This window comes from Poromitra crassiceps, assembly GCF_964638095.1.
Source record: "Poromitra crassiceps genome assembly, contig: HAP1_SCAFFOLD_323, whole genome shotgun sequence".
NCBI classification, from domain to species: domain Eukaryota; kingdom Metazoa; phylum Chordata; class Actinopteri; order Beryciformes; family Melamphaidae; genus Poromitra; species Poromitra crassiceps.
Window position 1 is genome coordinate 12,446 of NW_028152079.1, and position 15,055 is coordinate 27,500.

General features: G+C 44.1%; 1 protein-coding gene across 1 annotated transcript in view; it reads left to right on the plus strand.

Moving 5' to 3' along the window:
- Window positions 1-482: 482 nt before the first annotated feature.
- The window catches only part of LOC310771054 (uncharacterized protein), a gene marked incomplete at both ends in the record, with an annotated part of 24,813 nt that continues 10,240 nt past the window's right edge, over window positions 483-15,055 (plus strand). The window contains 7 exons of the mRNA XM_083663734.1: window positions 483-510; window positions 8,369-8,476; window positions 9,092-9,133; window positions 9,418-9,547; window positions 9,924-10,043; window positions 12,674-12,714; window positions 13,300-13,525. Coding sequence (XP_083519860.1) covers window positions 483-510; window positions 8,369-8,476; window positions 9,092-9,133; window positions 9,418-9,547; window positions 9,924-10,043; window positions 12,674-12,714; window positions 13,300-13,525 — 695 coding nt within the window. The remainder of the gene's footprint in view (window positions 511-8,368; window positions 8,477-9,091; window positions 9,134-9,417; window positions 9,548-9,923; window positions 10,044-12,673; window positions 12,715-13,299; window positions 13,526-15,055) is intronic.

Sequence of the window (15,055 nt, forward strand, 5' to 3'; positions counted from 1 at the left end):
GCTGACTTTATGAACACTAACATCGTTAATAAGCTGACTTTATGAACACTAACACCATTAACAAGCTGACTTTATGAACACTAACACCATTAACAAGCTGACTTTATGAACACTAACACCATTAATAAGCCGACTTTTACACTAACACCATTAACAAGCTGACTTTATGAACGCTAACACCATTAACAAGCTGACTTTATGAACGCTAACACCATTAACAAGCTGACTTTATGAACGCTAACACCATTAACAAGGTGACTTTTGGGAAGAAAGCATGGGGAAGGGAGGGGAGAGAGGACAGGTACGGAAAGGGCAAGAGAGGACAGGGAGAGGACAGGGAGAGGTGGGGAGAGGACAGGGAGAGGTGGGGAGCGGTCAAGAGGAGACATTTCAGGGCAAGGTTTCAAGTTAAGGAGGGAAATGCAGGAACAAGGTACAGGTACTGTAGGGTTGGACAGACGTAAGGGAACAGATGTGCTCAGATGGAAGAGGCAGAGTTTGAGATGGAAGGTAGGACACTGGTTTCATTATGTTAACCTTGCGAGGCAGCTGGATTTGCACGAGATCATGAGATCACAAATCACAAATCGATCTTGCCATGGGATCTTGCGTTTGTTTACACAAATACAGTCAAGCTTAATTTTCATCATATAGATTTTTTGTTTTGCTATTGTAAGTTGCTTCCCTAAGAGATATTCTACTCGTATAGACTGACATCTTCCACTCACACACTGTTCTCACCTATTTTCACTATGACTCTGAAAACAACAACAGAGTAGCATGATGTCATTGACTGTTTTGGAGTCTCCACCCTAAAGCGTGCCTGAGGCAAGATTGACTGCTTTGCAACCAGACTTAATCTGTCTGTATCAAACATGTTAACCCCAGCCTCCTGCTTTTGTCTGCCCTGTTGATCTAGCTCAGATGATGATGATGATGATGACTGGGTTGTTGTGTAAAACAGGGTGGGTTGTGGGAAATGAAATGAGCTGTTTTTGTAGTGAGGAATGTGGCTGACAGTTCACATTTTTTAAACACATTTTTAAGCATTGCAGCCACTTCTATAAGTAACACATGTGCCGTTCTGCCACGGGATGTCGGGTTGCACGAGATGCAGCCTAGGCCCCTCCCCTGGCACCACGAGTGAGCGAGAGAGCGAGGTCGACAGTGAATGGAGAGAGCGGCTCAAAACCGGTGAAACCATAGACTGTAGGTTGAAACACACACACAGTGCCAGGGCTCGCGTTAACGCTTGCTTGCTTGCCCAGGGCAACTAAAGTCTGTGGGCAGGTAAGTGAAATGCCTCATGGCAGTTGTCCGACTGAGTGAGTGAGTGAGTGAGTGACTACTTATTTACTGACGGACTGACTGACGTTACCGTGATTGAATACGCCGTCTCTGTGCATATTGTAAATGATCGCTGTTGAAAAAAGTTTTGATATTGTGATCTGCGGACTGCGGTAAATTCAGGAGCGGACTTTTGAGCTGTCTTTGTATTGTTGATACTGGAGTGAATCAAATTGTATTTCCTGATCCGCGGTAAAACTCCAGAGGAGACTTTCGAGCTGTCTTTCTGTTATATTGTTGAGACTGGACTGGAGTGTACTTTGTGATTGATTGAAGTCTGAAGCCGGATTGAACTCTTGAGACTGTTGGACGATATACACACACTCACATTGCCTTGATTTTCCTTACACTATTGAAAAACGAAGTGAGTTGTGGGCTATTGTTTTTGCAGTACTGATTTTTTGACACATTGATATTGCAGTTTGCTTTAATGAGAGGGGGTGAGCACATTGAGGGGGGTAGGCTACGAATTGTGGTGGAAAACCTACAGGTAGCCTACTACCAAAAGCAGAGCCAGGTAGAGCAAAGTAGAGTAGGTACTGGCAAGCACATCTAGTGTACTAACCCTTCTACGCTTACTTCACAAACTGGGTGTGATTACTGCTGCGTTCGTTTATAACTCGCAAGTTGCAAATTGCCACTTCCTGCTATCAATAATCGAATAAAAACGCCACGTTAACTCGGAGTTCCTACTTGCAAACTCGGGTATGATTTCTCAACCCCTAGTTGCTCCCAGCGCGTCATTTGACGTCATTTCAACATGGCACCCACGATTGTAAGAATTTAAAACACATTTTTCACACATTCTTCTTTTTCAACAATAGTAAGCTTTCAGACCAATCAGCATACCCATACAATAGTTGGTAAACCCATACAACTAAACATTAATGTTGTTATTAGCTGTTAGCTTAGACAGCTAATGGCTATTAGCATCCATGGTTTTGCAACTTGAAGCCTTGAAGCTCGAACACACGTAGATCGGAGATAACGCATTTACCACTTGCCAGCTCCGGCCATAAACGAATGCAGCTTTATTCTATCCATGTTTGCTAGATAAATGTAGGGAATGACTGCTGAGTAATATTAGCCTACTCTTATTCTACATCGCTCTGGAGTAGACTAGAGCATTTATATGTAAAAGTGGAACCAATTCAATGGACGAAAAGTGTCCAAGGCAACACTGGTTTGAATTATACATTTATTGATTAGGTCAGAAATGGTGAGCATGTTGGATTACAGTTTACAAAGTGTGCGATCTAAATATCCTACCTGTTTTACCCTATAGTCACTTCTCTGTGAGGCAGAAAAGGTTGTTCTGCCTAAAACATTTCTTTAAAACCCTTCAGTACAGGACATTCTACTCAGTGTGTCCTATCTCTAGGAACTGAATTACTTGATTGTGCGCCCAGCCCAATAAAATGTAATGCTTCTCATAATATGAAATGCCTTGATGGTGAATGAGAAGAAATATTCACTTACTTGGCATTTGGTGAGAAATTATATTTTGCTAACACAAACACAAACACACTCCACTCCACTCCACTCCACTCCACTCACACTGAGTCACACTGAGACACACTGAGATCATGGGTCTTTTTCCACAAGTAAAGGCTGTTGCACATCAAGGGCGATGCGAATATACAGCACGAAATTGTGATGCGAAATTTTACCCACCTGTCAATCACAGCAACAGATGTGTACAAGTGAATTTCTGAAAAATCTACCTTGGTCCGAAAAAATAAACACGGCAATAATGCTAAGCGAAACTTCGCCGTTGGTGTGCTGTGTGCACGGTAGTATTGACTGACGTCAAGGTTAAAAAAGGTTAAAAAAATATTATTGACATGCTAATTAATGGCACGGAAAAAACCTCCCGGTGTGTAAGGACCTTAAGACCTAGTCCTAGACCTACAGTAAGCAGGTTATTAGTAATACTCTATTAAAAAAGTTAATCGAAGCATTGACAGTTTCCAATAGATTGCTCTTCCATAATGCTAACTACCTCTGCTAATCAGTTCACTCTAATCGGTGGGTCAGGATGACAAACTCTGATCAGAGCAAGGATAACAGGCATGGGCAGAGAGGGACACACTCAGGACAACACACACACACACACACACACACACACACATGCTTGCACGCATGGACACACAAACACACGCGCAAACACACACACACACACACACACACACACACGGACAGACATGGCCCCATCTCCCAGTTTCCAGTTTAGGGTTTGTTCTCGCTTGGTGGAGAAAGGCTAGACTTTAGACTATTGATCTAATCGGTATCATTTGTACTTTCCAGATTTTGCCAGGACGTGTGCTGCTGTTATACAGTCAGGAGGACGTGTGCTGCTGTTATACAGTCAGGAGGACATGTGCTGCTGTTATACAGTCAGCAGGACATGTGCTGCTGTTATACAGTCAGCAGGACATGTGCTGCTGTTATACAGTCAGGAGGACATGTGATGCTGTTATACAGTCAGGAGGACATGTGCTGCTGTTATACAGTCAGGAGGACATGTGCTGCTGTTATACAGTCAGCAGGACATGTGCTGCTGTTATACAGTCAGGAGGACATGTGCTGCTGTTATACAGTCAGCAGGACATGTGCTGCTGTTATACAGTCAGGAGGACATGTGCTGCTGTTATACAGTCAGGAGGACATGTGATGCTGTTATACAGTCAGGAGGACATGTGCTGCTGTTATACAGTCAGGAGGACATGTGATGCTGTTATACAGTCAGGAGGATATGTGCTGCTGTTATACAGTACAGTCAGGAGGATATGTGATGCTGTTATACAGTCAGGAGGACATGTGCTGTTTTTATACAGTCAGGAGGACATGTGCTGCTGTTATACAGTCAGCAGGACATGTGATGCTGTTATACAGTCAGGAGGACATGTGCTGCTGTTATACAGTCAGGAGGACATGTGTTGCTGTTATACAGTCAGGAGGACATGTGCTGCTGTTATACTAGGCAGGACAAACCCACCGCTCTAACCACGCTGTAATGTAATCACTATGGGAGATTTCTGCATTCTGGGCTCATTTCAATCTAGTATTAAACATACTTTCGGGTCATGTTTAAATAAAAACACAGCTTGTATCGATAAATATGCACCATCACTACTACAAAATGAAAAAATAATTTTGAAAAAGGCCGAAATTATAAGTTAAATCAAGCTCTGTTTAGAGGAGCAAATGCAGCGTTTCAGCCCGCCTGGAGAAAAACGGCACAACAAAAAATCGTCACTCCTCGATCGCCTTTAAGAGTGGATTCCCAACTGGATTTTTTGATTTGTCCTTTGGTCTGCCACTTAAATTATAGCCAACCCCTGTGTACACGTCATGGTGAATGGTTCCTTTTGATTTGTTTGGGTTATACCGACGAAAATCGCATCATTTCCCTTCATTCGCCTCGCCACTAACTTCAACTTTAAGGAACCAGCGATGTGAACACATGAAATTGTTCGCAAACTTGTCCTCTAAAACATTGTCAGGTCAGTTTTCGTTTTTCGTTTAGGGGTTTTTTGTTATTCGTGTCAAAACGTGCAGTGCGCCATGTAAAAATCCCCCCTGCTTTTTCCTCATTTAGCGCGAGAGCAGAGTAGCTGCGGCTGGGCTGCTCCCGCTCCCCCTCCCCCCCCTCCTCTCTCTCTGCACAATCAAGTCAGTGGTGCAGTGCTTCTCAATGTGGGGAGAGGATTCAAGATTCTCTGTTGTCTCTCTCAACCTAATATATATGGAATTCTGAACAAAATCATATCCAGGCTACATTAAAAAAAATCTGATTTGCATCTGAGAAACCAAATTTCATCATATTGGGGGTCCATGGCCCCAATATGAACTAAATTAGGAGTCCTTAATATGAAAAAGGTTAAGAATGATTTACAGAAACACAATGCCATGGGTATTCCCTTTCCCTTCCTTTTATTTCTATTTATGATGAGGCAGGATTTGGTTTATCAATAATACATATAATTTAATCTTTTTTTCTCGACGCACCTCCCACACACACACCCCCTCCCAAAACTGTTAGACACACTGTTTTACATACATTCTATTCTGCTCCTCATGAATATCTATATATATTTTTAGGCTACATAAAGTAGTCTGTACAAATGTTATAATGTATAAACTCACAGAATAAATTTATGTATGACAGTATGAATAGATGTAGCCTACAAATAAGCAAATTGCCCGGATTATCATACATTGTTCTGATACAATACATTTCTTAATTAGCCTGGCTTTTGACTATCTGACACATTGTTTTACACATTTATCCATCTATTGGTAAACATGGAGGAATTCATGTAGGCCAGGGATACTCAACTTGCTTTGACCAGGGGCCACTTTTGCAAAATGACAGGAGGTGAGGGGCCAGTTAATAAACTAAGATTAATAATATTATTTTCTTCTGTAGTGGATTGTAGTCCCTCCCCCATAACAATAAACAAGAAAAGTTAGAAATTCAGTTTGGTCACTTCAATTCAGTTCTCAAATCTGTTCAGAGTAAACCCTCTTCATAAATAAAGGCTCTCTCCAAAAATAAAATTAATCAAACATCTCTTAGATGGGGGGCCAGTCGTGGGCCGCATCTGGCCCCCGGGCCACAAGTTGAGTATCACTGATGTAGGCTATGCACACAGTTATCTTCAGAGGCAGTGGAGGTGCGACCCATCTGACTTTGTCAATGTGAACTACAGTAAATGATCGTTGATTAAAGCCCCAATCCATAATTGCAGTATTATGCTCCAGTTAGCTGAACATGAATTTCAAATGCATTTTGAGACTATATAGAGGTTTCATGTTAAACAGAGCTGTATGTTAAGTTATCATGGGTTAGGAAAGTTGTAAAATACCTATTTCTAAGGCTAACTAAGTATCTGTGTAACTAGATCTGACATGTCTTGATAACTAAAACCTTTAATTTATGCTAAATGTTGGGTAATGCATACATTAACCATTTAATAGACAAATGTGGTCTAGATCAGGGTTTTTCAACTGGTGGGTCGGGACCCAAACATGGATCGCGGGGCTGTTTTGAGTGGGGGGTAAATTATAATAAAAAAAATCTGATGCCGCGCTTTTAAATTGAAGGACATACCTTGATATGTCCTACTATGGTGAAGGCATGGCCCGCCCGACTCTGCCTCTGATTGGCTTACCCTGATATTTTACCCTAACCTTAAAGCCCCATTATGTAGTTTTTCTATTTTCCCCAAGTTTGAAGTCAATCGGACAAACGGTTCTCAAGATAAACCGCTGTTTGTGCTTGCCAGTAGGTGGCGCTGTGCCGAATAGCACAAAATTCGGGCACTGAACTCCATCAGGTCACCCTAAGCGCACTCCCCAAGTTTGATGTCAATCCAACAAATGGTTCTCGAGATGAACCACTTTTTGTGTTTGCCAGTAGGTGGCGCTGTGTCGAATTGCACAAAATGTGTCACTGCACTCCATCAGGTCCCCCTAAACACACTCCCCAAGTTTGAAGTCGATCGGACAAGTGGTTCTCAAGATAAACTGCTTTTTGTGTTTGCCAATAGGTGGCGCTATGCTGAGTCTGTGTGTGTTTGGGGGTGGGCTGGCGTGGTATCGGACTTACTTTTGTGACGCAAATTGTGACTGACACTGCCCGCGGCCCGCCAACCAATCCGACCTGGTGTGTGGACATGATGTGGTTTGCAGGACTTTCCAGGTGGTTTCCAGGACTTTCCATGTAGTTCCAGGATATTCCAGCACTTTCCAGGTGGTTCAAGGACTGTGCAACCTGCCCATGACCCTCCCCAGATAATAACCCACTGCCATGCACATTTTCAGCCCAATCCGACCTGGGGTGTGGGCATGAGGTCGTTTCAAGGTGGTTTCCAGGACTTTCCAGGTGTTTTCCAGGATTTTCCAGGTGGTTCAAGTACTGTGCAACCTGCCCATGACCTTGCCAAGATAATAACCCACAGCCATGCAAATTTTCAGCCCAATCCGACCTGGGGTGTGGGCATGAGGTGGTTTCCAGGACTTTCCAGGTGGTTTCCAGGACTTTCCAGGATTTTCCAGGTGGTTCAAGTACTGTGCAACCTGCCCATGACCTTGCCCAGATAATAACCCACAGACATGTGCTGCTGTTATACAGTCAGGAAGACATGTGATGCTGTTATACAGTCAGGAGGACATGTGCTGCTGTTATACAGTCAGGAAGACATGTGATGCTGTTATACAGTCAGGAAGACATGTGATGCTGTTATACAGTCAGGAGGACATGTGATGCTGTTATACAGTCAGGAGGACATGTGCTGCTGTTATACAGTCAGGAGGACATGTGATGCTGTTATACAGTCAGCAGGACATGTGCTGCTGTTATACAGTCAGGAGGACATGTGATGCTGTTATACAGTCAGGAGGACATGTGCTGCTGTTATACAGTCAGGAGGACATGTGCTGCTGTTATACAGTCAGGAGGACATGTGCTGCTGTTATACAGTCAGGAGGACATGTGCTGCTGTTATACAGTCAGGAGGACATGTGCTGCTGTTATACAGTCAGGAAGACATGCGCTGCTGTTATACAGTCAGGAGGACATGTGATGCTGTTATACAGTCAGGAGGACATGTGATGCTGTTATACAGTCAGGAGGACATGTGATTCTGTTATACAGTCAGGAGGACATGTGCTGCTGTTATACAGTCAGGAGGACATGTGATGCTGTTATACAGTCAGGAGGACATGTGATTCTGTTATACAGTCAGGAGGAGCATCGAGAGAGTGTGCAGAAATGGCTCTTTTTTTGGCTGTTTTTGTTCGAATGAGTCAAAACAAACCACAAACAAATCTATCTTATGTGGGTGTGCAGCTGTGCTCTTGTTCTGTGTGCATTCATATCCATGTGTCTGTTTGCGTCTGTGGCTGTGTGTGTGTACATACATGTGTGTGTGTGTGTGTGTGTGTGTGTGTGTGTGTGTGTGTGTGTGTGTGTGTGTGTGTGTGTGTGTGTGTGTGTGTGTGTGTGTGTCTACAGGCAGCAGGGGGATCTCTCTGACCTGTGTGTTGACCCCATGTCGGGTACTTGGGGTGTGTGTGACACTGATGACCTTGGGAGCCATTGGAGCTGCTGTCTGGGCCGTAGGTTAGACAACACATGCACACACACGTGTGTGCGTACACACACACACACACACACACACACACATACACACACACACACACACACACAGGCACGCACACACACACACACACACACACACACACACACACACACATAAAAACCCCTCCATTTACTTTGCCTCCAATAGCCATAGAATATGAAGATGTTTGCATACGTACAGAAAGCATCACTGTTTTGTCTTTGTTTTATTCTTGTTTACTGCAGTCCTGGGACATGTAATGACGCCTCCCTGCTTATAGGCACACAGCCCTATTGTGTTTTGAGTTGTCATTTTCATGAATCCATTGGTGAAAAACTCTTTGTGTCACACTGATGTTTTAATATACACTGACTGTGTTGCTCTTTGTGTCACACTGATGTTTTAATATACACTGACTGTGTTGCTCTTTGTGTCACACTGATGTTTTAATATACACTGACTGTGTTGCTCTTTGTGTCACACTGATGTTTTAATATACACTGACTGTGTTGCTCTTTGTGTCACACTGATGTTTTAATATACACTGACTGTGTTGCTCTTTGTGTCACACTGATGTTTTAATATACACTGACTGTGTTGCTCTTTGCCCTCTGTAGTCACATACTGCAACATGGAGGAAGACACAGGCCTGTATGATGGTGAGTGACACAGCAGAGAACCTGTTCACATTTTTCACAAAACTCAGCCAGAGAGAAAAACACAGGAGAGAGAGAATGTTCTGCCACAACAATTTCAACCACAATCTGCTTCAAGGACAGAATGCCTTAAAAAGTCAACTGGTCACATGATCATGAAGAGGCTTTCAAGGTTCTCCCAGAAAAGTGCCTTGGGCCTTCATTTTCTTCAAATGATGCAATAATTTTCAGAAAGTGAAAACAGTGTGTGCCTCCGTACCGAAAGTAACCCTATCTGACTCCCTCAGTCCAGGTGAATTCAGCGGACCAGCGTCTTCGAGTGTTTGACTCCACCCAGAGGAGGTGGCGTCAGGTGTGTTCCTCTTCAGCCAATGAGCAGCTGGCTAGCATCAGCTGTGAGGAAATGGGCTTTGTCAGGTGAGATGTTTTACAGCAGAAATGTACTGTTTTCATGCAGTCAAGTCAACGGGACTAACGTGTGTGTGTGTGTGTGTGTGTGTGTGTGTGTGTGTGTGTGTGTCTGTGTGTGTGTGTGTGTGTGTGTGTGTGTGTGTGTGTGTGTGTGTGTGTGTGTGTGTTTGTGTGTGTGTGTGTGTGTGTGTGTGTGTGTGTGTGTGTGTGTGTGTGTGTGTGTGTGTGTGTGTGTGTGCGTGCCTGCCTGCGTGCGTGTGTGCGCGTGCGTGGGTGTGGGTGTGTGTGTGTGTGTGTGTGTGCGCGTGCGTGGGTGTGGGTGTGTGTGTGTGTGTGTGTGTGTGTGCGCGTGCGTGCATGTGGGTGTGGGTGTGTGTTTCAGCATGGTGAATTACTCTGTAGCAGCAATCCCAGAGGCCAGTAGTGATGTAGGGGAATTCTTCTGTGTCAAAGAGGAAGAGCTGAGCTACGGCAAGAAAATCAAAGACTCATTGTTCCCATGGTAACAAGTAACACACACCTGTCTGTCTGTTTCTGCACCTGTCCCGAGCAGCAGGTATAGACAAATGCTTGGCCTTTGTTACAATTAGCCCTTTTCACAGCTGCCATTTTGTGTCTAAAAGGCAGGGGAAACACAGGTGCAACCAACTCACTAATTAGGGCCCCAGCACTGGAACACCTACGTAAATGGACTGGAAGTTGGACACCCTAATTAAGGTTTTGGTGCACCTGTGAAACTTCCTGCCTTTTAGACACAAAATGGTGGCTGTGAAAAGGGTCTATAGAGCAGCGATTCCGGCCGCGGCACTCTGGTGGTCCGCGAAGGTATTGCAAGTGGTCTATTTTAAATGTTTATTTTATTTTTATTTCTCATTATTATTTTTACAATAAACAAAACAAAACATTGATGGACAGCTCCTTGAAAACTGTAACACTGAAAATGCTGCAACATGTTCCAGATGCTGTGTTAGTGACTGGAAAATAAAAAGTGCTCTCCATATTTGTTACGGGTCGGAGGTGGGCCGTGAAAAGTTTTGAGATTTTCAAGTGGGCCTTGAGTTGGAAAAGGTTGGGAACTGCTGCCTTATGTAGAGGTAGGGGTATGAAGACATTTTTGTCAATCTGATTTATAATGTAAGTTTATAAGTAAAATTAGCATTCATGTAGTTGTGGCCTCTCACTTAAACTTCCAATTTAACTTAGTAGTACTATCAATGTCATTGACATTTTTCTAAATACTTGTTTAAACCATTGAGAGCCTGAAAATCCTTTCCAAACTTTGGAGGGTTTTGAATCACAGCTTAAAAGCATCTCAGTGTTTTCTCTACTTTTAGTACAAGATGTGTTAATTTGTCTTCTTAAAGGGATAGTTCGGTTTGTTTGAAGTGGGGTCCTATCAGCTAGTGAGATACACTAACTTAATTAGGTACAGTGTTCAGGAGTGAGTGCGCATTGTGGAACGAGACCGCGCACTCAGCGCAGCAGCCAAACCAGCCTTTTCTCTGTAAGTACGGGGGGTCAACAACTAAAACGTAATTTAGCCACCTAAAACACCTAAAACAACGCCCACCTAAACAAATCGACATCCGTGTACATGCACGCTCTATTTTGACAATTTTCAGCGCTTTACTTTTCCGCAAAACAGCAGTTTCATTCGGCACTGCTTTTTCTCCCAACCGTACAACTACTGTATTCCTCCGCTAAAAGCCTGCACAGAGCACAGAGCCGCGGTTTACAAAACAGGAAGGCTTAGAAGAGAGATAAAACACTGACTTACTTTAGAGACAACAAGTCACCTGGCCTCTCTGGTCTGGGACGTTTTCCACAATTTATCCTGGGAATGGTGAAAAAGGTCTGCAGGGCACCCCGGCATTTAGGCAGGAGGCGCATCTCTCTGCCTGTTCACTTCACTCTCTGCAAAAGTTCCTCTTCTGTATTCTCTCTGGTTCATAATTGTATCCTCTTGTCACCAAGGTGAATGGCATATAATCCTCGCTATCAAAATCACTCATATTTTCGTCCGTGTATTCTATTTGTTGTGTCTTCAAACCGGGAGAAATAAAATAGCCTACCCCCAAATAGCTGCGGAGTAATCCAGTGCTGCGGCTGTGTGCAGGCTTTTAGCGGAGGAATACGGTAGTTGTACGGTTGGGAGAAAAAGCAGTGCCGAATGAAACTGCTGTTTTGCGGAAAAGTAAAGCGCTGAAAATTGTCAAAATAGAGCGTGCATGTACACGGATATCGATTTGTTTAGGTGGGCGTTGTTTTAGGTGGCTAAATTACGTTTTTTTGTTTAGTTGTTGACCCCCAGGACTTAGAGAGAAAAAGCTGGTGATGCTGCTGCTCTGGGTGCCGGATCTCGTTCGACGCTGCGCCCCGCTTCAAGAACACTGTACCTAATTAAGTTAGTGTATCTGACTAGCTGATAGGACCCCACTTCAAACAAACCGAACTATCCCTTTAATCTTGCTCTTCCAGTGTGGAAAAATGCTAAATCTAATTTGTCAGATTGATTATCTGTTTTCAGTCACTTTTCTCTGATGCTTACTCACAGTTTACATCATAATGATCATCTGTCTCACTCTCATTCTTTCAGGTTCTGTACTTTTCTATTTCTTAATACGTTTCTGTGGCGAACCTGTCTGTCTTTTTGTCTCTACTTTCTACCCCACTGTCCTGTTTGTTTATCTGAGTTTGAGTTTGAGTTTAACTTTATTGTCCCATACGGAAATTTGTCTTAGGCATTGTACAGCAGCAATAGGGCAATGACAAACGTAACAGACAGTACAGTACATCTGAAGACAAACAGCGTGTAAACAAGAGGACAACATAGTACATGATACAGCCTGGGCTACGAGTTAACAACTCTACCTAACCGAATATTGCACTTCAGTGTTCAAATATTGCACTTCAAGTATTGCACAATTCCAAAACCGCATATCAAACCAAAACCATCATAAAACCATGGTTACTTAAAACTAAAAACATTAAAACCACAGTAAAGGGTAAAAGAAATAAAAAGATAAAATGATAAGAGAAATATCTCACTCTTGTACCGGTCTGTCGAGAGTAAACTGAATAGTAACATTCAGTTTGACTATCTGTTGCTAACTCTGTCTGTCTTTGTTTCAGTGACTGTGAGAGCAGGGAGGTTCTCACGCTGTTGTGCCAAGGTAAGATCTGAACACAGATCTCTGACCTTTTTGCACATACTCGCCGTTGAACTCTTCCATGAGCTTGTTATCTTTGGTTCCAATGGATTTCTCTGTCTTGTCTATCTCTCCCTGTTTCTCCCTCGCATACCCTCATTTTAACTTGATCTCAGTTATTATCAGTGTTTTCTCAGGACGTGTAGTGTAGATAGAGGTAAAAGCACTCGCCTACCACCGCGGAGACCCGGGTTCAATTCCCGGTAGCGGTACTTCCGGCTTGGTCAGACGTTCCTACACACAGGCCGTGTCTGCAGGTCAGGAGCCAGTGGGGTATGAGTCCCAATCGCTGCGCTAGCGCCTCCTCTGGTCAGGAGGAAGGGGAACTGGGGGCAATATTAGTGATCCTCCCACACACTACATCCTACCTCCTCGCTGTCAGGTGAAAAGAAGCGGCTGGAGGAAGCATGTGCTAGTCTACAACTCTCCACAGATCGACAGAGGTAGTGAAACAACAACCGGGACAGCAGGGGGAATTGGCCAAGTACAATTGGGGAGAAACTCTACTCGTCCTTCCTCTTGTATCTTGGCTTTTAATTTTTACCCTAGCTCACTCCTTCCTCCCTCTCTCCTTCCTCCTCACGGTAGCCTACCTCTCTCCCTCCACAGATTGTGGCAGGCGTAGTTTGACCGAGGACCGTATAGTGGGTGGTGTGGATTCCAGGCAGGGCAGCTGGCCATGGCAGGTCAGCTTGCAGTATGATGGAGTTCACCAGTGTGGAGGATCGATCATCTCAGACCGCTGGATTATCTCTGCAGCACACTGCTTCCCTGAGTAAGAGGCCAGGCTTGGATTTACAGAGCAACCATACAGTATCATCTGAGTTTTAAGCATGTGCTGAACAAACTAGATGACTTTGGGCCCTAGCGTACACCGGCACAGAAGGCATTTGCGGTAGCGTTTTCGTCTGCGTTTCCTATCGTCTACCTGCGCACCTGGTAATTTCAGCTCCCACCTGCACCCACGGGCATGCTGTTCTGAAAAATAGGTGTGACCAAGGAAAATCCTCGCACTCTGCCATCGTACGGAGGAGCGCAAATAATTGCGTCTAGACAAGCTCTGACCCAGGTCTCTGTCAACCTCGCTCTCTCTTTCTCTCTCTCGGTGGTCCACTCGTCATCAAAGGACAAATATAATAATTAATCATCTCAACAATGCTTCAAACACGCCCAAGTGGAAGGGTAAATCTTTACTAATTTCTAGCACTCAAAATCTCCCTTTTTCTTCTTCTTTTAATTAACAGTGTGTCGCTGAAACATGTCCTTTGATGTACTGATCCAGTGGTCCTTGGTGTACTGACCCAGTGGTCTTTGATGTACTGACCCAGTGGTCTTTGATGTACTGACCCAGTGGTCGTTGATGTACTGACCCAGTGGTCTTAATGTACTGGCCCAGTGGTCCTTGGTGTACTGACCCAGTGGTCTTTGATGTACTGACCCAGTAGTAATTTAAAAAAGGGCAGATTTTTGAGTGCTAGAAACTAGCAAAATTTGAGATGCACTTGCACTTGGGTGTAAGATATGGCCCATCCTGTCAAATTTATAACTCCATAAAACAGCATCAATAGTTTACCTGTCATGGATGAGGACGACTGCATGTAACTGGGAGTATTAGCGGAATATAAGAAAAGAGTGTTCTTAATGCCCTTCTTATGACAGCCCTAAAGAAGGATCTTAACACGTTCACTGCCGTGGACAAGATATCTCGTCAAGCAGAAACCAACGGTTGACTGCCAATGACGAGATATCTCGTCCAATTTTTTTTTTTTTTTTTTTTTGACGGTGGGACGTCGATCAACCCCTTTTACATCTCCTATTAAAATATGGGAGGTATTGAATGTGTATAATCTATTTTACCGACCCACTAAGTGGCGACAGTGCTCTCCAGACGAGAGAAAGCCAAGCAAAAACAGCCGCGTGAGGAAGCCATTCTCATGAAAATGGATTGGCGAAAACGCTTTCGCTTTCGCGCAGGGAGCTGGCGGTGGGGGATTGCAAATTTGCATAATAGATTATGGGTGCAACACACTTTGAAACACGCAGCATAAATAAGACCAGAATCGCAAAAGCTTCATCAAAGCTCTCAACCGAAACCCCAAGAAACGAGCGAGCCCATCCAGACTCGCCCAAAGAGCGGCCGCCAGCAGACAGGCAGCAGCAGCAGCAGCAGCAGAAACGAGCTTGTGACACGCCCGCTGCAGAGCCAGGGAGGCAGGAGGAGAACACACACGGAGGGAGGAGTTTGAAGGAGAGGGGGGTTTCCTGCTGTTATGGAGGAAATTACTGTTTAAAACTATTGTTTAGA